The sequence below is a fragment of the Camponotus vicinus genome, unplaced genomic scaffold (genome assembly GCF_025532165.1).
Source record: "Camponotus vicinus isolate PSW18456_S1 unplaced genomic scaffold, iyCamVici1.0 SCAF_2, whole genome shotgun sequence".
NCBI classification, from domain to species: Eukaryota; Metazoa; Arthropoda; class Insecta; order Hymenoptera; family Formicidae; genus Camponotus; species Camponotus vicinus.
The window spans coordinates 22,271,176-22,297,277 of NW_028141956.1; the positions used below are offsets into that span (position 1 = coordinate 22,271,176).

At 31.9% G+C, this 26,102-nt stretch overlaps 2 protein-coding genes and 1 long non-coding RNA gene across 5 annotated transcripts; 2 read left to right on the plus strand and 1 right to left on the minus strand.

Annotated features, from left to right (window-relative positions):
• The first annotated feature begins 3,822 nt into the window (after positions 1–3,822).
• LOC145966504 (uncharacterized) lies at positions 3,823–4,927 on the plus strand. Of its 2 annotated transcripts, none has more exons than XR_014437057.1 (2): positions 3,823–4,600; positions 4,643–4,927. It is a non-coding gene; the product is annotated as an uncharacterized LOC145966504 (long non-coding RNA). The 2 variants fall into 2 exon arrangements; XR_014437056.1 differs by having other exon boundaries at positions 4,664–4,927.
• An 8,670-nt stretch (positions 4,928–13,597) lies between these two features.
• Positions 13,598–17,560, plus strand: Trmt61 (tRNA methyltransferase 61). Its single transcript, XM_083090132.1, has 4 exons — positions 13,598–14,150; positions 14,208–14,480; positions 14,677–14,846; positions 15,176–17,560. Exons 1-4 carry the CDS (start codon positions 13,796–13,798, stop codon positions 15,332–15,334), a joined length of 957 nt encoding a protein of 318 aa, XP_082946258.1. The 5' UTR covers positions 13,598–13,795; the 3' UTR covers positions 15,335–17,560.
• On the minus strand, positions 13,908–19,479 carry LOC145966204 (tubulin gamma-1 chain). Of its 2 annotated transcripts, XM_083090131.1 has the most exons (9): positions 19,326–19,479; positions 18,830–19,032; positions 18,601–18,747; positions 17,556–17,692; positions 17,185–17,491; positions 16,601–16,732; positions 16,303–16,485; positions 15,644–15,879; positions 13,908–14,392 (listed from the first exon to the last, which is right to left on the minus strand). In XM_083090131.1, the coding sequence occupies exons 1-8, from the start codon at positions 19,372–19,374 to the stop codon at positions 15,676–15,678; spliced, it is 1,362 nt and encodes a 453-aa protein (XP_082946257.1). In that variant the 5' UTR covers positions 19,375–19,479; the 3' UTR covers positions 13,908–14,392; positions 15,644–15,675. The 2 variants fall into 2 exon arrangements, with proteins under 2 accessions (XP_082946257.1, XP_082946255.1); XM_083090129.1 differs by lacking the exon at positions 13,908–14,392 and having other exon boundaries at positions 15,255–15,879.
• Positions 19,480–26,102: the final 6,623 nt, after the last annotated feature.

The following is a 26,102-nucleotide window of genomic DNA, read 5'->3' on the forward strand; positions in this document are numbered from 1 at the left end:
AGAAATACAGAATACAGAATACGGAACGAAATATCGCATCGATCGCAGGTAAATGTGCTTGATTCGTCAATATTTCGTTATTTTGATGCGACTGAAGCAATAATACGTAATTTGTGCAATTATCTTGCCGATAACATTGGTCTAGTTTTCACCGAAGTCTTCAATCCGATTCTGCTTCAGTGCGCATTGGATTTAACATTTCTGTTTCTGTTTCTGTTTTGGCACTGGGCAATATTATTTTTCGCCCATGCTGCCAGTCGGATTTAACATACTGTTTCCATCGAAAGTAGAATAGAAGTGAGGAAGATTAAATTTCAGTGCAGCCAACTTAACTTTTGTTGAATGTAATGATCTAACCTCTAAATATATATAGTGCACACAGTTATTCGTATTAAGTTAGCCCGAAATTTTTCAGCCAACCAAAAATCTCCTTATGGAATCGTTTGTATTTCGTATGAAGATGTTTGAAGTGTGATTAAAAACGTTTGTGAGTAATTAGAATAATTATAAAAAATTAATCATTTTTACAGTATGTAGTTAGCCAACATAACTAAATATTAAAAATTCTCCTTATGAATCGTTTGTATTTCGTATGAAGGGTTTTGAAGTATAATTAAAAAGGTTTGTGAGTCATTCGTTTAATTTTAATTAAATTTTTTTATATTGTGAACTTAGCCGGAAGCTATATAAAATGGACGCCGTCCTGTGATTGGTCGATTTGCTTATGGTAAATACTAAAATTTTCTCATGTGTACTGACTTTAAGTGTAAGCAAAACGAGCAAATTTATCTCTTTTGTAACTTTTAATCCATGACTAATTCCGCATAATCGCATAATATATCATGGATCGTGGATAAGCGTAGATAATTGAAATATGTTTTTCTACCAATAAATAAGTAAATCTTTTATAATTGTTTTATAATGTAGTCATCATTCAGAAAATGATCACAATTTGTGATTATGTATTTAATTGTTATTTTATATTCGCTTTCAAATAATAAACTATATAATAATAAAATTTATATAAAAAGATGGTAATATATGTAATCCAATTAATTATAATTGACAAAATAATTTCTTGTGAAAAAATAAAAGTAAAAAATATAGAAGAATTTTTTTTATAGCTTGTATAAAAAATCAGTTTTATGCTAAGTATATTATAATTTTCTGGACTGTAGTAATATTTAATATATAATTTTTGCTATATAAATATATATTTCTGATATAAAATCTATTTCTACAGATAGTAAGATCGGCTGAGTTATGTCACAGAATATCGGAAGGCTTACATCAAAATGCGAGAGAGAGGAGATGGCATATATCAATATGAATCCATTGCTGATGTTGTAAAGATAAGAGCAAAAATAGATATTTCTATAGATTTTATTATTTTTGCATCCGAAAACTTGAAAGTTGCCCATGCCTTATCGAAAGTAAGTCTTCTTTTGTATTTTCAAATATATATAAGCGCACATTTTTAGCATATTCTTTTATGTTATCATTTTTTTTGTTAATTATTATTGATTATTATTGATTACTTTGTTAATTATTGTCAATTAAGAAGAAATATATATTTATATAGCAAAAATTATATATTAAATATTACTACAGTCCAGAAAATTATAATATACTTAGCATAAAACTGATTTTTTATACAAGCTATAAAAAAAATTCTTCTATATTTTTTACTTTTATTTTTTTACAAGAAATTATTTTGTCAATTATAATTAATTGGATTACATATATTACCATCTTTTTATATAAATTTTATTATTATATAGTTTATTATTTGAAAGCGAATATAAAATAACAATTAAATACATAATCACAAATTGTGATCATTTTCTGAATGATGACTACATTATAAAACAATTATAAAAGATTTACTTATTTATTGGTAGAAAAACATATTTCAATTATCTACGCTTATCCACGATCCATGATATATTATGCGATTATGCGGAATTAATAATAAATTAGTCATGGATTAAAAGTTACAAAAGAGATAAATTTGCTCGTTTTGTTTACACTTAAAGTCAGTACACATGAGAAAATTTTAGTATTTACCATAAGCAAATCGACCAATCACAGGACGGCGTCCATTTTATATAGCTTCCGGCTAAGTTCACAATATAAAAAAATTTAATTAAAATTAAACGAATGACTCACAAACCTTTTTAATTATACTTCAAAACCCTTCATACGAAATACAAACGATTCATAAGGAGAATTTTTAATATTTAGTTATGTTGGCTAACTACATACTGTAAAAATGATTAATTTTTTATAATTATTCTAATTACTCACAAACGTTTTTAATCACACTTCAAACATCTTCATACGAAATACAAACGATTCCATAAGGAGATTTTTGGTTGGCTGAAAAATTTCGGGCTAACTTAATACGAATCACACAGTTGGATAAAAAGAAAATGAATATTAAAACAATTGGAACATTGGATAACATTTTGGATTGCATATGTGTGTGCTAAAGGTTAGCACTTGAAAAGTAAAGGTTGGCACTATTTATTATCAAGCGTTTCCACGAACTAAAGCCGACGGTACACGGTACGATTTTTCGTACTGGATTTGATAAGATTTAGTAAAATACTAAAAATTCACCAATCAGAATGCAGCATTTCTAATATTTTACTAAATCTTATCAAATCCAGTACGAAAAATTGTACCGTGTGCCGTAGGCTTAAATTTGGTATCAGTTCGCTGCCACTCCGATAAAGCTTGTAGAGCGACGCGGGAGTGAAATGAGTACGGTTAGTCGCGTTTCCATCGACTTAAATTTGATTCTACGCCGCACTAGATGCGAATTAATGCTTCGGTGGAAACTAGACCATTGTTATGAGTACTCTGAAATACTGAATTGTAAGGGTGCAGTCCCATGGAGCGTATCGCGCGTATCGCGGATTGCGCATATTGAAAATCTGACCAATCGAAACGAAACTTTCGCGTATCAAAAACAGCGGAACGTCTGCGATTGGTCAGATTTTCAATACGCGCAATCCGCGATACGCGCGATACGCTCCATGGGACTGCACCCTAAGGGTGGGGTCCCATGAAGCGTATTACGATACGCGCGTATCGGGCGTATTGAAAATCTGACCAATCGCAGACGTAACTTTCCCGTATCACAAACAGCGGAACGTCTGCGATTGGTCAGATTTTCAATACGCCCGATACACGCGTATCGTAATACGCTCCATGGGACCGCATCCTAAGGCTGAGTTTCCACTGAGCGCGTCACGCGTCGCGTCATCCAGCGCGAGCCAATCAAAACATCCCATTGTAATAACACGGAAAACATGTTATTACAATGGGATGTTTTGATTGGCTCACGCTGGTTGACGCGACGCGTGACGCGCTCAGTGGAAACTCAGCCTAAGAGTGAAATCATAAGTGAAATATATTTTGTAACCAGATCCCGTTCCGTTTTTGCTACATCCCAAGCAGCACCAAGTCGACTGTTAAGCCGACGGCACACGGTACGATTTCTCGTACTGGATTTGATAAGATTTAGTAAAATACTAAAAATGCACCAATCAGAATGCAGCATTTCTAATATTTTACTTAATCTTATCAAATCCAGTACGAAAAATTGTACCGTGTGCCGTAGGCTTTAGTTGACTGTCAGTTGGCAGAAAAAATCTAAAGTCGACTTCAAAGTCAGACCGAATGTCAACTTAAAGTTGACTAACAGCCGACAAATGACTCGACTATAGTCGACTGTCAATCAACTAATAAGTCGATTTAAAAGTCAACTTTATGGCAATTATAAGTCAATTTTCAGTCAATTTAATGTCATGTCCATTAACTACTAAATTTTTATTTTAATGTCATTTCTCAAAAACTTGATCGATTTAATTCTCAATAGAAAATAATTGGTATTAGATATCCACTAGATATTCTTCATAGGTTTAAAGCTAGCGCCAGACTATGTGATTCGTAATTCGCGATTCGTAATTCGTGATTCATAGAGATTCGTTGGACATTCAGGCAGATTCGTTATTCGTCAGTGTAAACCTTCCACACTATTCGCGATTCGTTGTATATCATTCGTAATTCGTAATTCGTCGTTTCTTAATTCACGTTACTTCGACCAGTTTTTTTTCATGATATTTATCTTTTGGATCCCATAAACATCTATGTTCTCTTATGTCTTTAACAAGTTCAAGCGATTATTTGTCCAGCTTTCCATTGTCTCTCTCTTTGTTATAATTGATGCAATAACCTATCAAAGAGAAACACGAACTGGTTACGTATAGTGTAGCGCGACACGAATGGATTGATTCGTAACGATTCGTCTCCTTTGAGTTTCGTCAAAAAACCGCTCCGTTAGCGAATCAGTGAGGAATCGCACATGACAAATCGACGAAATTTCCCTCCACATTATTCGCGAACGTTATACGAATCACGAATCACGCATCACGATTCGCGAAAACGCGCATAGTCTGGCGCTAGCTTTATCCATTATTGCGTTCCGAATTACGCATGAAACGCATAGATCGCATAAACGCATCAACGCATCTTCTTCTTCTGTTGTGGCACTGGGCAATATTATTTTTCGCCCATGCTGCCAGATATCTTCGTGAGTATTAATAATCAGCAGAGTTTCTTACATCAAATAAAGTATAACAATCAGGGGTCATAGGTAAGGAAGGGGAAAGGATGAGGGGAAGGAGTAGGCGGGGGATTGAGGCGGCTATGGCCCGATCTACAATAGATGGAGTAAGGAGTAAGAGTAGAAGTAAGAGTTTTGGCGTGAAGATGCTTACGCTGGTCCCGTCTACAATACGATGGAGTAGAAAGAATTAAGAGCCAATCAGAACACAAGAGGAAAATTGCATCGAGTGTGTGAGAGATTCGAGATTATTTACCTTGACACTGTAATGAATAAAAAGGTTATATTATGAAATGGAGTTTAATGAATTAATATTGGCAAGTATATTAGTCATTGCATGGCACCATCAATTAAAATTAGAATGGAAACGACAAAAACAAAGACAAAGGAATTGCAGCACTATCCAGCACTTCGTATGCGGAATTCATCATTAAATTAATTCTTTATTTATCAATATTAATAATTTTTTTTATTAAGTGTAACCTATATTTACAACGAAACGGATTCACTCCCGCAACTTCGAATCTCGCATACTCGACGCAACTCTTCCTCCTGTGCCCTGATTGGCTCGGCGTAAGAAAAGCAGGAGTAGAAGTAAGACGAAATGGAAATAATTTATTTCGCTTACTCCCTTACTCCAACTCCTTACGCCGCTCTTAATCCTTAATCCATGCTTACTCCATGTATTGTAGACGGGCCAACTTTTTATTGTAGATCGGGCCTATATCGCAGAAATAAATTTTCTGCCTCAGCGGGACTTGAACTCGAGACCCCTTTTTGGCCTATATGGCAGGCAAGTACCTTGCCGCCTTAGCCACACGCCGCCCCGCATCAACGCATCAACTGCCTCAAGTTGAGAGTAGAGACAGTCAATGCGCTGGAAGGAGTGCTAAGAATTTAGTACGGTTAGTACAATCTAGAGAATTCTCAGCGCTATTAGGCTGCTTTCACATGGAGCGTAACTTGCGTATGCGTAACTTACGCCAAACTCATCAACCAATCACATCGTTTTAGTTATCATACGCAAATTCACCTAGTTATTTAACGTAATGCCAATACGCTAAATTCAATTTTTTGCGTAAGCCGCCGAAAGTCGCATATAGGCAACATCAGTCAGATCAGTGTATTTGCGCGATTTGCACTGAAAAAATGAACCAAATTCGGGTAAGAACAAATTTTAACAAATTTTATATAAAATAAAAATTATCCATTCAATTTAGATGTAATTCATCGCTTGCACAATATAACGAAATAATTTTAAGGTTATCTCTGGTTAAAATTATTTTCAGAATCTCTCATAACAATTTTTTAGATTTCTTTTTTTGAACATTTCTGAAAGATGTGTCAATTCATATAGAAAATCTTAAAATTTTCTGAGAAAGTTTTAGAATTTTTATACGAAAGATAAAAAAATCTATATCTATGTCTCTATCTATATCTTTATCTTTAATAAAGATTAAAATAATAAAAATTAGAATATTTTATTTTTAATTAGTTATTGTGTGGATCAAAATTAATAATTGTTATTATTAGCACTTTTGAGTATTTGATCGCGGAACTATATGTGTGAAACCTGTTAAAATATTATTTTCATTTATTTATTTATATATTTTTTTATTTATTTATTATTATTTATTATTTACATACTTTTTATTTATACACGCTGCACCTCATCCATTTACTTCACCGTACATTACGTTTAACCGTATGATTACGTACATTTTTAAGTACCTAATTCACATGGCGCGTATTTAGCAATACGCCTAAATAATAATAACCAATAGAAAATCGATTTTAGTATTTTTGCTATGTTCTACAACAGAAAGTCTAATTTTTATTGGTTAAATTTGTTACGTTTTACGCAAAATTTAACGAAATACGCTCCATGTAAAAGGGCTTTTTTTAAATGGCGTAAGTTCTGGCATATTACTAGAATACGCAAGGTACGTAGCAGTACGCGCGTACGCAAGTTACGCTCCATGTGAAAGCAGCCTTAGGGGTGCGTTCCGATCATAGACCTTATAAATATGGACTGGCAATTGCCTATAGTTTCTGTAGAGAAGCAGTGTCCGGAGGAGGTTAGAGAGAGAAACATACTTTTTAGTACTTCTCTCTCTACAAGTGTTCGGACACTGTCCGGACACTTGTAGAAAGAGAAGTACCAAAAAGTATGTTTCTCTCTCTAACCTCCTCCGGACACAGTCTGATACGTATTGCCAGTCCATATCTGTAAGGTCTATGGTTCCGATTTACGCATGTAACGCATAGACTGCATTACTGTTGCGCAGCGCTTCAAAATCGTTCCGTTTTATCAATGCGCATGAAGCGCTTTAATTATTCGGAACGGTATCTGCGCATTCTGTGCGCTAATACGATTTTAAAATGGTAAAATAATAAAAAAAAAATAAAAATAGAATAAAATAATAAATACAAATAAAATAAAAAATAAATAATAAATATAAATAAATATAAATATAAATATAAATAAATAAATAATAATAAATATAAATATTAATAAATATTAATAATAATAAATATAAATATAAATAAATAATAAATATAAATAAAATAAAATAATAAATCAAGGTAAAATAATATATTAATATTAGCTTGGCTTGCTTTCTCCATATCATTTTTATTTAAAAACAAAGTTATTATTTTATTAGTCTCTTCAATTAAAACTGGAAATTCATGTAATTGTTGTTTTTCTATCGTCACAAAGAATCTGTTATCCGTTATTGCGTTCCGAATTACGCATGAAACGCATAAATCGCATAAACGCAGCAACGTATCAACTGCCTCAAGTCGAGAGTAGAGGCAGTCAATGTGCTGGAAGTCTGGAAGGAGTGCTAAGAATTTAGTACGATTAGTACAATCTAGAGAATTCTCAGCGCTACTAAAGCGCTATCAATGCGCGCATTGGTTAAAGGCCATCACACACAAAATTGCATAGCTGCATATGCATAACATAAGACCATATGGACCAATGAGCATCGAGTATTAAGTCGCCATATTGACTTACATAACATAATACTCGATGCTCATTGGTCCATATGGTCTTATGTTATGCATAGCTGCATATGCATAACATAAGACTATATGGACCAATGAGCATCGAGTATTATGTTATGTTAAGTCAATATGGCGATTTAATACTCGATGCTCATTGGTTCATATGGTCTTATGCTATGCATATGCAGCTATGCAATTTTGTGTATGATGGCCTTTAATCGGAACGATTTTCTATGCAGTCTACGCGCTTCATGCGTAATTCGGAACGCACCCTAAAGTCACAGTGTATCCAGTAGCGCAACTCTCTGTCGGCACCTTTGATGTCTGTGAAGTCTAAAATGGAGTGCGCATGCGCGAAGTAAGCGAGTAAGTCCAGTAACGCCATCTGAACTTTTTTCTCACTCTTTCTCTTTCGCTTCATTTTCTTTCTTTTTTCAACATATTACTAAATGTAAAAGAAGTAAATTTTAGTAAAAATTATATATAATAACAATGTAATACACAAAGATAAATAAAAGAAAAAAGATACAAAATTTATAAAATTATATATAACATAATATAAACAATATATGTATAACATAAGTACATTAATAAATAATGAAATATATCATATATAAAAAACATTAATATGTAACTATTAAATAAAGACATATTTAAAACATTTTTAATATTAGTATAAATGTACTTATTAATAAATATGCATTTTTTATAATGAATATAATTTATTTCACACATACATACATATATGCATATATGTAACATAATTAAAAAGTAAAAAATAAGTACATTATTTTATAATGAATAATTTATTTGACACATATATGCTAAAGTTAGTATTTCCATTAGCCAAATATGTGAAAATAAATTTTTATAAAATTCTTATTTGTTTAAAATCTATATAATCAAATATTAAAATAAAATTATAATTCCAACAGTTGATCCACTTTTTCATTAGAAAAATTACATACATACAAATTATTTAATATAAATTATAATATTAATAACAAAACCTTTAAATGCAGAGAGAGAGCGAGAGAGAGAGTGACCGTAAACAATGAAGGAGAAAGTGAGAGAAAAGTTCAGATGGCGGTACTGTGTTTACTCGCTAACTTCGCGCATGCGCCATAGACTTAAGCCTACGGCACACGGTACAATTTTTCGTACTGTATTTGATAAGATTTAGTAAAATATTAGAAATGCTGCATTCTGATTGGTGCATTTTTAGTATTTTACTAAATCTTATCAAATCCAGTACGAAAAATCGTACCGTGTGCCGTCGGCTTTATACTAATAGACTGCGCAACCCAACGGCCGCGCTGTCGTCGGGACCAGAGAGAGAGAGCATGAGCGGTCGGGGCTCTGTCCTTGTTTAACGGTGCGAGTGGTGGGGATGACGATATCTCCTCCGAGTGAGGGAAGACTCTCTCCCTCCGTCTCACCTAGCCTTACCCTAAGCTACCTCCACCCAGGCACAACTTAAATACAAATTATAGCCCGTGTACTCCAAAGTCCACGGTAGCCCAGTGGGCTACGAGTTTTTGTTTCTTTCAACGGTGCTCTCTTCGATTCCACATTTAATATTTTTTTTTTTATTGTTGCTGTAATAAAAATAAAAATTTTTTAACTAATTTTTAAAATTTTTTTTAGCTAATTTTTTTATTAATGAAAATGAATATAATTATATGACTGGCGTAACCAAATATCCAGTGCGTCACGTGTACATATGTAAGCCGAGAAAACGGAGCAAAAGAAAACAAAGATATTTTATGTATAAATCATATTGTTAGTGTAAGTAAATGTAATAAGGATTGACGAATAATGGTTTCTGATTGTTGTGTGTGTAAAATATCGCAAGGAGTTATTGAAAATGTATCGTTTCACAGGTAAATAAGAATTTATTGTACGATTTAGGTTATGTTTTGTACGAAAAATACATAAACATTAACATGAATTAATATTTAGTTTACCTAAAAACGACGAACGAAGAGAACAATGGTTGAAAGCTCTTAATAGGAAAGTTTCTAAAAGAAGTTTCGTTTGTAGTCGGCATTTTCCCGATACAGATTTCGAATATAAAGTCGTTGGTGATAATGTACGTCGATTTTTAAAGCATACGGCATGCCCAACATTATTATTTGACAACAATGCTATAAGGTAAGAAAAATAATAGTTATAATTCCTTTAATGTATTATGGTTTTATGAATGAAACTTTTAATATAAAATTATATTTCAGCGAGTCCTACGCAGGAGGTATTTGTAACTCAGAATCAAAGGACAATGACAATCAAAATGAAAACTCTCGGGATATTATGTCTAAAGAAGTTGAAAGTAGCTGTAATACCGAAACTGTATCTACCAATAATACAAAAATCTATGAAACAACAAAAAGGTTTGTCACATCATTTTTCGCAAAATTCTTAAAAACAAATTCACACATTCTTTCTTAAAAATACATGATACAATTATACAATTTTGCAGGAAAAATTCTGAAGAAATACAAAATGATGCAAAAAGAGTGTGTAATCCACGTTACATAGGAGATCTTCGTCAAGAACACTTTACTTGTGAGTCAGCTTACATGATTGTTAAAAATTATCACGAAGAAACTCAAAAAAAATTAAATACCTTACATCAAAAACTTAATCGACTTAAGAAGAAATTCGATAATATGGAAGATTTAATTAAACATTTAAAAAGTATTGGACTTTTATCTGATGAAACAGTAAATGCTTTAAAAGTAGGTACTCAAGATCAACTGATAATGACTTATTTCGACAATTAAATTCCAATAATAAGTATTTAGGTAATCAAATTGAAAAGTAAAGTTTAATCTTTTTTACAATGATTTGTTGAACATTTATATCTTGTAATTTTTTAATCGAATTTTACTGTATTTATTTTTTATTTTCAATCATGTTTGAAAGATTTTTTTTTTCTATTGAAAACAATTAATTTTTAATTTTTTTATTTAGTACGTAGCGGTCATTACTTATGTATAATTTTATTTACAATAATACAATAACCAGTCGATAAATATTTAGATTTAGAGTAGGACATTTTTACACAGAAGGACTTTATTAATGTTATGTAATTTAAGTGAAGTACTTGAAGTCTTATATATTTATCAACAAATCATGTATCGATAGATTTTTATTTTTTTTTTCACACGAGCTATAACTAATATATTATTTTGTAATATATGGTGATTATTATTTGTAAAGTATCTTCGATGAAAATAGTAAGATTTGTTACTTATTAATTGTATAAGTATTTAAGGTGTGAATGAGTGTGAAAACAATTTCATTGAATTATTTTATTTAATTGTATTTTACTTTTGTTTGGATTAAATATTTTTCACTTAATAATCACTATTTTTTTCAATAAACCTAAACCTTATTAACTACTTACCTACAACATTTTACTAACATTTTACATAATAAAACATTTCAGAAACAAACGACACCTGCCCTTACAGAAATTTTTAAGAATTGTTTAACAAACAACAAACCACCAGAATATTCAAATGAACTGAAAAACTTTGCATGCACGTTACTTTTCTGTTCCACGCCTGCTTACAAATACGTACGAGAATCATTTAATAACACTTTGCCGCATCCTCAAACTGTCAGAAGATGGTTTTCAAAAGTTAATTTCAGTCCGGGAGTAAATAAGTCTGTCTTAATAAATGTTAAAAACATGATCGAATCAGAACGTTTAAAAAATAAAGAACTGCAATTCGGTATGCAAGTAGACGAAATGTCGTTAAAAAAACAAGTGGAATTCAAAAATGGTCAATGCTATGGTTTAGTTGATATTGGTGGAACAAATGACACTGGCAAAAGTGAAGAGGCTTCTTACGCACTTGTTTTTATGCTGGTGTGTCTAAATGGACATTTTAAAACACCAATAGCCTACTACTTCGTGAAAAGCTTAAGTGGAGAAGCAAGAGCAAATATTTTAAAAGAGTTATTAATTATACTCCATGAAAATGGCATAAGTGCCATACGTTCCGTAACATTTGACGGAGCTGCTACAAATTTGGCTATGATTTCTTATTTAGGTGCAAATATAAAAAAAATAGACGAGGATTGCTTTTTCGAACATCCCGTGACTGAAGAACCAGTTTATGTTGTTCCAGACGCATGTCATGCTTTAAAGCTTGTTAGAAACACTTTTGCTGGAAGTACAATTTATGACCGTGAAAATAATGTAATAAGTTGGAGCCATTTAGTCAATTTGGTTGAAATCCAAGAACGAGAGGAACTCTATCCAGCAACTAAATTACGTCGTCGTCATATATATTTTCAAAATGAAAAAATGAAGGTGAAGTTGGCTGCTCAAGTCCTAAGTGAATCCGTAGCCAAAGCTTTATTGTACATGCAAAAAAGGTTTCCGAGTAAATTCATTGGTGCCAGTTCAACTTCAATTTTTTGTCAAATTTTTAATGACTGTTTTGATATTTTGAACTCCCGTCGTCAATGCGGTAAAAATGTTTATCAAAAAGCTATAACACGCACAAACATTATCGAATTGAAAGAAAAAATATTTGATTTTATAGAGTATATCAAATCTCTTCGCATACTAGAAGGCAAAACTATTAAACCAATACTTGAGAGCTCGCGAAAGATCGGCTTTTTAGGAATTATCGTTGGCTTAAAAAGCGTACTGAATGTATCAAATTATTTATTTACAAACGATTTAATGTCATACGTGCTAACATATAAATTTTCACAAGACCACCTGGAAACTTTTTTTTCAAGTATACGGAAAATGGGTGGATTTTGCAACAATCCAACATGTTATCAATTCAGAAGTAGTTATAAAAAACTAGTATCGCATGTCAATGATATTAACGTCAGCAGTGGCAACTGTATTTCACAAAACGAGACGAGCATTTTACAAATAAAAAAAGAAACGGATGAATTGAACTTGCAAAATTTACTTAATATGGCATGTGATCACGATTATGACGGATTGAAAGGATGGTCTTGGGACGAATATCGGTTAGATATCGTGACGGTACATTGCCGGATTCATTGTTAAAAGTATAAAAAAAACTAGTCATTGCGAAATGTGCATAGAAAGCTTAGAAAGGAAACGAAATGCGAACTTATTAATTTAAAAAATAGAAAAAAAAGTACTGACGTAACAAGTGTTTCTGGACTAGTCTTTCCGAGTAAGAATGTAATTACTGTTTGTAAAATTGCTGAACAAGTATTAAGAAACACTAAAAAAATATTCGCTATTAAAAAGATTTTAGATTTTTTAATGATTAGTGCTAGAAAACAAATTTTACCGTTGCATCTATTTGAAGAATTAGATTTATGTCCCAATAAACACGTTTTGTCCGACCATAAGTTTGAGTTAACTAATAAAATTTTAAAAAAGTATTTTACCATTCATCTACAACATAAAAGTAAAAGTTTACAAGACGCAATCCCGAGAATTCGTACACATTTTAATAGACTCGTATTTAAAAATCAATAAAGTTCCTTCTTAATTAATAATTACTTTTTCTTCTGTTTGCCTTACTTTTTTTATTTTTCAGTACTTGATTACAATTTTTTTATTATTCATTACATTAATAACGTTAAAATAATCTTTGCAACAATAAAAAAAAAAAAAAATATTAAATGTGGAATCGAAGAGAGCACCGTTGAAAGAAACAAAAACTCGTAGCCCACTGGGCTACCGTGGACTTTGGAGTACACGGGCTATAATTTGTATTTAAGTTGTGCCTGGGTGGAGGTGGCTTAGGGTAAGGCTAGGTGAGACGGAGGGAGAGAGTCTTCCCTCACTCGGAGGAGATATCGTCATCCCCACCACTCGCACCGTTAGACAAGGACAGAGCCCCGACCGCTCATGCTCTCTCTCTCTGGTCCCGACGACAGCGCGGCCGTTGGGTTGCGCAGTCTAGGCATGCGCATTCCATTTTGGACTTCACAAATTTTAGGGAGTTGCGCTACTGGGTATACTGTGCTAAAGTGCTACCAATGCGCGCAACGATTTTCTATGCAGTCTACGCGCTTCATGCGTAATTCGGAACGCACCCATGGTGTCTCTGGTTTTGTACGAGATCTTTTTATCAATTTTTTTCTCTTTTTATTTAGTTAAGTCTCCTTACATTTGATTCCATATTTGCGAGGAATATGAGTTTCAATAAAACTAAGGAAGTTATAGAAGAGGGAGATGTTGTTATTTTGTATTTGAATCCAAACAACATGTATTCTCTGGAAGTAAAAGCAAAAACTTTTAACAAGAAAGCCGAACTCGTAGATAATGTATTTCAGACTACATATGGTGCATTGAAAGTCATCTCGCTTGTAGGACAAAAATACGGTTCAAAAATTGAGTTAACTAAAGGTTGGGCACATGTATTACAACCAACACCAGAGCTCTGGACAATGATATTGCCACATAGAACACAAATTATTTATAGTCCAGATATAAGCCTTATTACACATTTAATGGAACTTAAACCAGGCAGTACAATTATTGAAACAGGTATGCTGTAATATTAATTGAAATGAACTTTATATTCTTTTCATAAATCAATTTTAGGCACTGGTAGTGGCTCATTATCGCATTCTCTAATTCGAGTGATACGTCCAAATGGTCACTTATATACTTTTGATTTTCATGAACAGCGTGTGTCTATTGCTAGCACAGAATTTGATAGACATGGACTGAGTGATTTTGTAACTTTGAAGAAAAGAGATGTTTGCTTAGATGGATTTGGAGAAGAACTGAAACATAAAATTGATGCAGTTTTTCTAGATCTTCCACATCCATGGTTAGTTATAAAACATGCTACTGTTGCTTTAAAACAAATAGGTGAGACTTTTTTTTAAATTTAATTAATTAATTATTTGTTTAAAATATTGATCAATATAATAAATAATTTCTGACAAAAATATTTTAATATATGTATATGATAGCAATGTTGTATAAATATATTCCAAGACATACCATTTATATTATGCAAAAATTATATTCTATATTATATATAACAATAATTGTTATTCAATAGGTGGAAAGCTTTGTTTTTTTTCTCCGTGCATTGAGCAAGTTCAACGTACTTGTGCCAAACTTATCTGTGAGGGATTCATAGAATTAAATACATATGAATGTTTGCAAAGAGAAATGAACGTTCAATACAGATCTCTGCCAATATTAGATTTTGAATGTTTAAAATACAAGGTTTTGTGCATTTTATTATTCACTGAATATTTATCTTTAATTGAAAATGAAATAATTATATCTTATATTGAAAATCTATAGCATATTGATATAAATGCTATATTAAATTTGATAGAATGAATTTGAAATGTACAGAATATTTTTGAATATCTTATTTTAAATATTTTTTTGTACAATTCCCTATTAATATTTTTCTTTTGACATTTATTAAGATAAATATACAGATAAGATTTTTTAAGATATTGAAAAAAAATTTTAAATCAAAATATAACATAAATTACAAATGTTAATGCTTACAAAGTACAAAATATATAATTGTTTAATTATAGCACACAAATGAGAATATGACTGAGAAGAATGAAAGAAGAGAAAGGAAACATGAGGGAAAACTTCTTACAGTTATTCATGCTCAGTCATTGCCTGGGCATACAGGCTTTATTACAATTGCCACTCTTCCCCCTTCTTGTCATCGTTATACACAAAAGTAAAAAAGAATTATTAATCCTATTAAAATTCAGATCAAGACAAGCAAACAATTTAAAAATACAAAAGTAAAATATGCTATGTGCATTTAACAATTAAATAGAATTCATAAGAAATTTACTGAAATTCACAAATAAAAACTTCGTAATTTTAATGCTACAGAAAGCTATAAAGAGCACTTTGATTTTGCTTATTTTTTAAGCTATTTTACTATTGTAATATCATTTTAATCTATTGTGTTATCTATGAAATAAATATAAAATATTAAAATATTAGGAAAACGGAATTATAAAAAATAAAAAAATCACTCGTACATTTGTTATTTATGTTTGTTATGTTAAATATTTTATGCATCTGTCTTGCTTGGATTCCAACTAAGATAATCCAGTCGAGTTGCAGCTTGATACTCTTTCACCAAATATTCTACAATTTCTCGCGAATTATCTAATTCATCAAGATTGTCTTCAAACATTTTTTCTTTGCGAAATTGTTCTAGAAACGCTTCTCGCTTACGCAGTTTGTCATATTGTTGTAAAGCTCTGTCAAAAAGCTACAAAAAATATATATATAAATATGTATAAATAAATATATATATATATATATATTTATTTATTGGAGTACATTTAAGTTTTAATGTTATATTATATATCTATAAAGCATATACTGCTGATACTGTCTGAAAAGTGAAGCCAACACTAGAGTGCAGACATATCATTTTCTCTCGACATAAAAATATTGAGCGATATGTGCATATGCATAACAACGAATGCCTCTATGAGTAAAGAGGGAAATAGAATATTTTTTTACTCTCTCTCTCTCTCTCTCAACTTCATTCTCCACTTATTGTTAGGCTAAGGAATCAGCAATATATACTTTATAGATATATGTATTGTATACTATACTATATATTGTATACTATATATTGTGTTGATCAATTTAAATGATTGTGTAATGTCGAATTGCCAGCACTCACTGATGATATATTAGTGTGATTGGCTAACATCAGGCCAGAAACACGATGTGTACTTTGTATATAAGGAGATTTTCTTGAAAGAGCTACTTGTATACTAGCTGGACCCCAAGGAATAAACTGTGCAAGTTTTCGTTCTCTAATCCTTTGCAAAGATTTATGCACTTGTGTTGGATCTATTTCACCCTAAAATACATTATTAGTCTTTTGTGTTATATGTTTTATAATTTGTATGTCTGATTTTTAAGTGAATTTCAAGAAATAATCAATTTTAAATATGATCATTTTTAAAGAAATTTACCTGAATTATGTTTAAGATAGATATATAACAATGAGATGCATTTCTATCTAATGCTGTAGAAACCATCATATTTTTTGGTTGCAACAATCGTCGCATTACGTCCAAAACAGATGTTTTCCTTACAGATGCGCCCTATTATTAAATAATATTTCTTATAAGTATAGATATAATAACATCGTATATTTTATACAAAATTCAGTCATGGTTGACAATTATACATGATAGGGTTTAAATAAGATTGAACTTAGATAAATATAAAATAAAAATATTAAATATACTTATAATAGTACAATACTATATACAATAACTATATACAAGTATACATATATAATTTCAATGTATATAATTAGCAAATTTCTATCCAAATAAATCATTGGCAAAGTTCAAAAATTATTGTCTCTTATGACTGATTGTTCCATTTTAAACATCTATTACTACTAGATTGCAAATAGTAATATCATAAATCTGGAGCTACTAATTGTTACTTGTCATAGCAATGCTTTCATTTGACATGAAACAGTAAGATTATATCAGTAATCAGCCATAAAGTATAAGATAAATTCTGAACTTTGATCATTAATTACCTCTTGATCGGTTGTAAGTGGAGTATATCCAGTCATTAAGAAGTGTAAACGAGGAGTTGGTATAAGTGGTGCAATCAAACCAACCAAATCATTATTCATATATGAAGGATATCTCAAGGTGGTTGTACTGACGGACATTATTGTTGAAACAAGTTTATTAATTTGTGTAAAGCTAGGATTCTGAATATGTAATCTATCTGAGGCAATTCTATTCAAAGCAGTATTATCTAAAACCACCACACAATCTGCGCATTGAGTCAGCCTTTTTAATGTTAACAGTGAATTATATGGCTGTACTACGACATCGCTATAACAAAGAATTGATATGTATAAACATAAAAGAATAATTTTCTTAATAAATAAATATTTACCTTATCTCATCTTGATTTGGAAAAACACTGTATGTCTCAATTAATTTTTTAGGAAATCTATCAGCAAGAGATTCTAACATGAAAGAACCCATACCAGAACCTGTACCTCCTGCTATCGAATGGCACAAAACAAAACCCTACAAATTCAATAGCTTTTTTTAATTATCTTAAACTGTAAAATTATATGACAAAAAATTAATATCTTTTTTATATATTTTTTATAGATATGAAATTAAAATCAGAGCAAAATTAAAGATTCAATTTTTGTCAATGTTCTATGAGTAAAAATAAGAAAAAAAATGTTATACAGTTGTAGGTTCAAAAACATATATTATATTGAAAAAAAAATTTAATTTTCCATTTCAAAATACTGTCTGCTATTTCTTATGCAATATTGACACCATTGAGAAATTAAATACCTATAAATTTCATATTTATTTTGCTTTAGTTCAGTTTCATTTATCATTAATCTTGCTTATCAATTCTTATCACAGATTAACTCTTGCACAGTATATTAGCATTTTTACATTTTCTCACAGAAAAATCTAACAGTGTAAAATCTGGTAATAAAAACCATAAGCAATCATATTTGCATATTCTTCATTTGAGAACACTCATGGCATTTTAATATAAAATTGTATTACATACTGATATAACACACTGATTTCAGGGCAGATACAAATTGCTAATTCACCAAAACTAATTGTCTTCAATGATTTCAAATAATAAATAATAAAATAAATAGATTAAATCCATATTGCTAACTTAGTCTACATTGACCTAATGTCTTATTAATTCAATATTCATTACTTTGGTATATCTTTAAATCATAATACATTAACAGCAACTTCATGTTATTCACTATAATATAATATATTTTAATAAAATGTTTCTGGATCTTAAAATTATATAACATTTTTTGGATCTATAACATTATATAACATTTTTTTCTTACCTTTACTCATAGAATATACTAGCAAAATTTAATTGTTTAATTTTAAATTATATCATATATTATTATTGGTAAAAGAATAAAGATAATTACTTCTAAACTGTCACTACCATCAGCTTCTCTATCCAATATATCAAAGATTTCTTCCTGTAACTTTTCACCCTGATGGTATCCTGATGCCCAGTTATTTCCAGCACCACCACCATGTTTTGATAAATAGATATTTTCAGGATTATATAGCTTGTAACAATTAAAAAATTTTGATTTCTTTTATGTCAATTATAACTATAAAACTATATAAAAATAATAATATGTATATTACCTTTGAATATGGAGAATTCATAATAGTGTGAATTACTCTAGGTTCCAAATCTAATAATACAGCACGAGGTATATAATGTTCATCATCTGATTGGTAAAAAAAAACATCCTTTCTGTCTGTTCCATCTACAGCATAATCTTCCAAAATTCCTTCTGGGCTAATTCCATGTTCGGCACACAATCTCTTCCAAAACTCAAATCCAACTATAAAAAAATACATGAATAAGAATACATAAGTTTTATTATTAGAAAGAAAATATATATGTTTTATGATAATAATAAAAAGTTTAAGTTTATAAATCTTAAGTCACAAAATGAATCAAACTCTTTGATCTCATTGCTAAGTATATTTTCTAGCATGTAAAAAAAGTATCATACAGATTATTTTTATATAATCATAATATTTGGTTTGCTACTCTGTTTGGAAATTATAATTGCATCAAAAAATTTTAATACATATGAAAAGAATATATCCATAGCAAAATAACATATAATACTTTGATTGCCACATTGGCCAAGCTGTAAAGTTATCATTTCGCAAGGCATTTTGACGCTTTTGTAGACGCTTCAAATATAAATCACTTTATTTTTTAACTTGGTACAAAAAGAATACACAACTGACACTATTAATGTCATAGATATGTAAAATACATAGAGTACGTTTACACGGCACATTCAGGCTGCGTTCGGAAACATCACCCGAGTGCATCCGGGTATCATTTTATCTTTGTTTAACATTCGGTGAATAACAAGGATAAAATGATACCCTGGGGCACTCGGGTGATGTTTCCGAACGCAGCCTAATCTGGTAAGTAACAATCGTAGTTATAATTCCCTAAAAGTGATGTTCGTTTACACGCAAGGATTTATTGGGTGCATCCAGAAGCACAACCGCTCACTGAGCGGCTAAGTAGCACTCGACTGTGATTGGTGAATTCAAAGATAGAGACCAATCACATTGGCCGCATTCAGCAGACTCAACCGCTAAGTAGCAATCGAACATGATTGGTTTCTACTTTCAGGTCCGACCAATCAGCGTCGAATTACATCGGAAAATCTAGTAATGTTGCCCAACTGTTGAGTCTGCTGAATGCGGCCATTCAATTGCTACTTAGCCGATTCGTATTAAGTTAGCCGGAAATTTTTCAGCCAACCAAAAATCTCCTTATGGAATCGTTTGTATTTCGTATGAAGATGTTTGAAGTGTGATTAAAAACGTTTGTAATTAGAATAATTATAAAAAATTAATCATTTTTACAGTATGTAGTTAGCCAACATAACTAAATATTAAAAATTCTTCTTATGAATCGTTTGTATTTCGTATGAAGAGTTTTGAAGTATAATTAAAAAGGTTTGTGAGTCATTCGTTTAATTTTAATTAAATTTTTTTATATTGTGAACTTAGCCGGAAGCTATATAAAATGGACGCCGTCCTGTGATTGGTCGATTTGCTTATGGTAAATACTAAAATTTTCTCATGTGTACTGACTTTAAGTGTAAACAAAACGAGCAAATTTATCTCTTTTGTAACTTTTAATCCATGACTAATTTATTATTAATTCCGCATAATCGCATAATATATCATGGATCGTGGATAAGCGTAGATAATTGAAATATGTTTTTCTACCAATAAATAAGTAAATCTTTTATAATTGTTTTATAATGTAGTCATCATTCAGAAAATGATCACAATTTGTGATTATGTATTTAATTGTTATTTTATATTCGCTTTCAAATAATAAACTATATAATAATAAAATTTATATAAAAAGATGGTAATATATGTAATCCAATTAATTATAATTGACAAAATAATTTCTTGTAAAAAAATAAAAGTAAAAAATATAGAAGAATTTTTTTTATAGCTTTCGGGAATTATCGGATATGCGACGGAAACACCCGAAGGTTGCTTTTGGAAAGAGACAGAGCTATACACCTTCCTTACCGCAAATTTCACAGCCCCCTCGCCCATATGAGCGCTTTAGATTCCATCCATATCTTCTTAGGTCCATGAGAAATACAGTATATCGTCAGAAATACAATTGGTCATACTGAATTATTTTGTCATGTTGGCAACCCTTTAATCAACGATTGAGTTAATCGGAGTTTGGTCGAAGCGGCCCTTATTGGCAGTTTTTGTATACTAGTATTCGTCACTCGTTGATACTTGATTATTTAGGTTGGCAATACGATTGTTATAACTCTCGTAGCGTTTACACGTCTTCTTAAAGCCGGATTTGTAAGTCTATTCCTTTTCCTCAGCAGGAGTAGCATTACTACAACTGGTGTAATAACATCGGCGTAAAGCACGGTTTAGGGCCTGAGCACAAAGATGTTGTAACTGTTTCCGACAAAGTCGTATGCGTAAGTCGGAGACGTTAGTTAACGCACAAGGATTTTACGTAAACGTAGGCCGTATCTTGTATTGCATGTTATGCGATACCTACGTTTACGTAAAATCCTTGTGCGTTGACTAACGTCTCCGACTTACGCATACGACTTTGTCGGAAACAGTTTGTGCTCAGGCCCTTACACGGCATCTAACACCAGTAGTTGCAACAGCGGTTGTTACTAAACCTGATTTAACGTTGCCGTGTAAACGTACTCATTGATCGAAAGTTTACACTAGAAGTCTTTAGGGCGCATTCGCACCTTGGCAGGAAAGCAGAAAACAGAAAAGCAGTAAGCCAATCAGAACTCGCGCTGGTAATAAGTAGTGTCACCGACGAGATAGGGCCCGGCACACAAAAATACATAAGCAGTGAAACGTAGGCCCATATTCTGAATCCTCTTTTATCGATAAAAGTGCTCCTAAAAGCGGCCTGTAGCCAATCAAAAGGCTTATATGCCACTTTTAGAGGCACTTTTATCGATAAAAGAGGATTCAGAATATGGGCCGTAATCAATAAGCAAATTGACCAATCACGATTAAACAGCAAAGCAGCCATATTAAAACGTAAGAATTCCGATTTGTTGATTTTCTTACTGTTCGCGTCTTACTGCTTATGTATTTTTGTGTGCCAGGGTCCATATTGTTAAGCCTCCGCTTCTTCTTCTTCTTCTTCTTCTATTTTGACACTGGGCAATTTCAGACTTCGCCCATACTGCCAGATGTCAGTATTTCAGCGAGAAAGAGTAGCTCATCCGGTCAGAGATTGATCAATTATATTAGCACCTTGCTCTTGTGAAAAAAGGTAAAAACAGGATGTATGATTTTAATGGAAGGTCTCTCAAGAGTTCGAATATGTTATAAGGTGGCGGAGCGCCCAAAGCGCCCTCAAGAGAGCGTGTCAGTTGCGTTCGGTGGCTCTTCAATAGCGGACAGGACCATAGGATGTGGTTTATGTCTTGTCGGGATGAGTCACAAGGGCAGTCAGGCGGTCCAATGATACCACACCTGTGAAGGCTGTAATTTAAATTGTAATGATTAGATCGGATCCTACAAATCGTTACCGCGCGACTCAGATTAAGCTTTGCAAACCAAGGACGTTTCGCGAAGGTCGGATATAAACTAAAGTATTGCTCGCCCCGGATTTCAGCCTGAGCAAGCAAGTACTTCTCGACCGTTTTATAGTATTTTTCCCACCCTGGCGAAAATAAGAAACTTTATAAAGCGTTAACAACCGTTGAGTGAGGGTTTTCTGAGAGTTTATATGCTTTTCAAACTTTGTAAGAGCACTTACATAACGCTGTTGGGTTTTGAATGCTTATCAAACGCTGCAGTGTTGCAATTTTTGTTCTACAAACTCTTTATATAATGTTACATGAAAGTTTTGCAATGCTGAGGTAACATTTTTCAGAGTACGTTCAGTAAACGTTGATCTTCGTGTACAGAGTTTACTCAGACTTTTCAAACGTTTACGTTTACGCTATAACGTACAAACGTCTTTTAAACGCTGCAGTGTTGCAATTTTTGTTCTACAAACTCTTTACTAATCGTTTTTAAACTCTCGACGAACTTCCACAAACGTTCATGTAAACGCCAAACAAACGTCTCATTTTTGCCAGGGCGTACGACCGAATAAAAATCAGTATGAGGAGGGAGATAATCAATAGCTTCGCCATGTCGAGTTGCTTCCCCCGCCAAGAAATCCGCCGTCTCGTTGCCGAGAATTCCCACATGGGACGGAATCCAGATAAGTACAATGTCAATGTCCTGGAGAAAGGCTGACCTCTTCTTCAGCTTATTCTTCAGTATCAGGATAAGATATGTGAGATCCCTGCCCAGCGTACAGTTGGACACGGTCTCTACAACACTGCGGGAGTCTGTAAAGATCGAGGCCTTCCTGATGCCCCTTTCCAAGATGCAATCAATAGCGCAGATGATGGCGATACATTCAGCAGAGAAGATTGAGAAGTAGCCATCGAGCTTATATATTCTCTGTATCGAAATATCAGGAGAATAATAAGCCGCGCCAGTATGTAAGACTTAGTTGTAGATGCATATGTGAAAAAGGAACTTCTGCCCACGATATGATGCGAGAAAAAGGACCGAAAAACAAGTTGAGGGTAAGCGGCTGAAGTAAGTTGTTCCATCACATGCGGCGGGGTAAAATCGACTCTAGGGCAAAGCTGCCAGATCTTCTCCGCAAGCAACATGCAACGCGCAGTGGAGGGGGTAACGGAGATGTGAGCGTAAGCGTACGTGTGAGCTCGGCGCTTCGGCTAGCTTCGGATAGAAGAAGAGGACAGAATATAGTTTTCTGTCTCCTTCTTACCAAGCAGGCAACGAAAGCGACGGGCGACGCGCGACGCTGCTCGCTCCACAATATTTCAATATATGCTCGATATGTTTCTCTGTTACAGCTTTTCTTTGTTTTATATTTTTGTTACAACTGTATGGTAAATATGTATAAATATGTATATATAAATAATATATTTATAATATATTTATAATATATATATATATATATATATATATATATATATTAAATATATTATACGTTTATGTGTACATATTTATACATATTTACCACACAGTTGTAACAAAAATATAAAACGTAAAGAAAAGCTGTAACAGAGAAACATATACAGGGTGTATCAGATCACCCGTGCCAGCCAAATATCTCGAAAACCAAGAACGACAGACAAAAATATTTCAGACAAAAGTTGTAGGGTTTCAAGTAACGTATTATATAGTAATATTAGTACGACCTTGAATAGTGTTGTCAAGGTCACGTGAAGGTCATCTTAAATTTCTTAAATGGAACCCCCTATTTTTCATTACATATTCTTGTAGCTTATCTCGAGGGCTTTTCAAAACACTATAATAAAGTATTTTTTCATTGAGTACTTTTCGAGTTATGAGGCTTGAAATCATTTCTTAATTTTACATAAACCGTAAAATATCTTGTAAAATATTCATTTTTCGATTATCTTACCTTAATACTTTTATGTACAAAATAATGAGAGGAATCAATTGGTGTAAAGAAAACACAAAATTGTTTCGAAAAAAAAATGTAATTGTTAATTGCAAATTACATTCTTTTTTTCATATTAAGGTAAGATAATCGAAAAATGAATATTTTACAAGATATTTTATGGTTTATGTAAAATTAAGATATTATTTCAAGCCTCATAACTCGAAAAGTACTCAATGAAAAAATACTTTATTATAGTGTTTTGAAAAGCCCTCGAGATAAGCTACAAGAATATGTAATGAAAAATAGGGGGTTCCATTTAAGAAATTTAAGATGACCTTCACGTGACCTTGACAACACTATTCAAGGTCGTACCAATATTACTATATAATACGTTACTTGAAACCCTACAACTTTTGTCTGAAATATTTTTGTCTGTCGTTCTTGGTTTTCGAGATATTTGGCTGGCACGGGTGGTTTGATACACCCTGTATATACATATATGTATACTGGGTGTTAAAAAAGTCTGGACACGGCTGAATATCTCGATAAGGAAGAGTTTTACTAGAAAGTGTTTCAGACAAAAGTTGTATGGCTTAAAGGGGGCCATCAGATGGTGGCAATGATTTGAACCTTAAAGAGTCATTTGAAGGTCACGTGAAGGTCACCGTCAATTTCTTAAATGGAACCCCCTACTTTTTATTGCATATTCTTGTAGCTTATCTCGAAGGCTTTCCAAAACACTATAATAAAATATTTTTCCCTCAAATACTTTTCGAGTTATAAGGCTTGAAATCATTTCTTAATTTTACATAAACCGTAAAATATCTTGTAAAATATTCATTTTTCGATTATCTTACCTTGATACTTTTATGTACAAAATAATGAGAGGAATCAATTCATGTAAAGAAAACACATAGTTGTTTCGAAGAAAAAATATGTAATTTGCAATTAACAATTACATTTTTTTTCTTAAAAATAACTATGTGTTTTCTTTACACCAATTGATTCCTCTCATTATTTTGTACATAATATTGATGTCAAAGATTCAAGTGCAGAAAAGTTGTTTCAGGCATTTAAATGTGAAATGTGGAAATTACAGATACCGTTTTTAAATATCGTAGCTTTATCGTGCGATAATGCATCTGTTATGACAGGAAAACATTTATCGTTTAAAAAAAAAATTGGAAGAAATATGCTTACATTTATTAACATTTTCATGCCCATGTCATTCCTCCGCATTAGCAGCGCATGCTGCTTGTTCTAAAATGCCTGCATATTGCGAGAATTTCTAAAAAAAATTGCTACTTATCTCAATAGTAGTCCAAAACGTTCGGCTATTTTTCTTGAATTTTGCGAATGTTTCCAAGAAACAAATCGCAAAATATTGAAATTATGTGATACACGCTGGCTTTCACACTATTTATGTATCGAAAGGCTTCTTGAATCTTGGGATACAATTAAATACTTTCTTACTGAAATGGTTGTGAGTGAAAAAACAAATTCTGGAGAATATCTATTGTCTATGATGAACAACGTAGAGATGAAAGCTTATTTTCTGTTTTTAAAATACGTTTTAAATTTCTTTAATGCATTTAATGCATTTTTTCAAGCATTAGAAACAATGATTCATTTATTACATCCTAAATCTATAAACTTTCTTTTCCAAATCTGTCGAAATTTTTTAAAAGAAGAATATTTAAAACCATTTTCTACAAACATTATATTCTCATTAAAAGAAAATCAAAAAACTATGAATGAAATTATTTTGGGAACAGAATGTGAAGAATATTTAAAGGAATTAACGCTGAAAGATCACATAAACATAGTTAATATTGTTCGAGAGAACTGTTTAACATTTTATGTGACTGCTGCGGAAGAAATTCGTAAAAGATTACCTATAAATAACATATT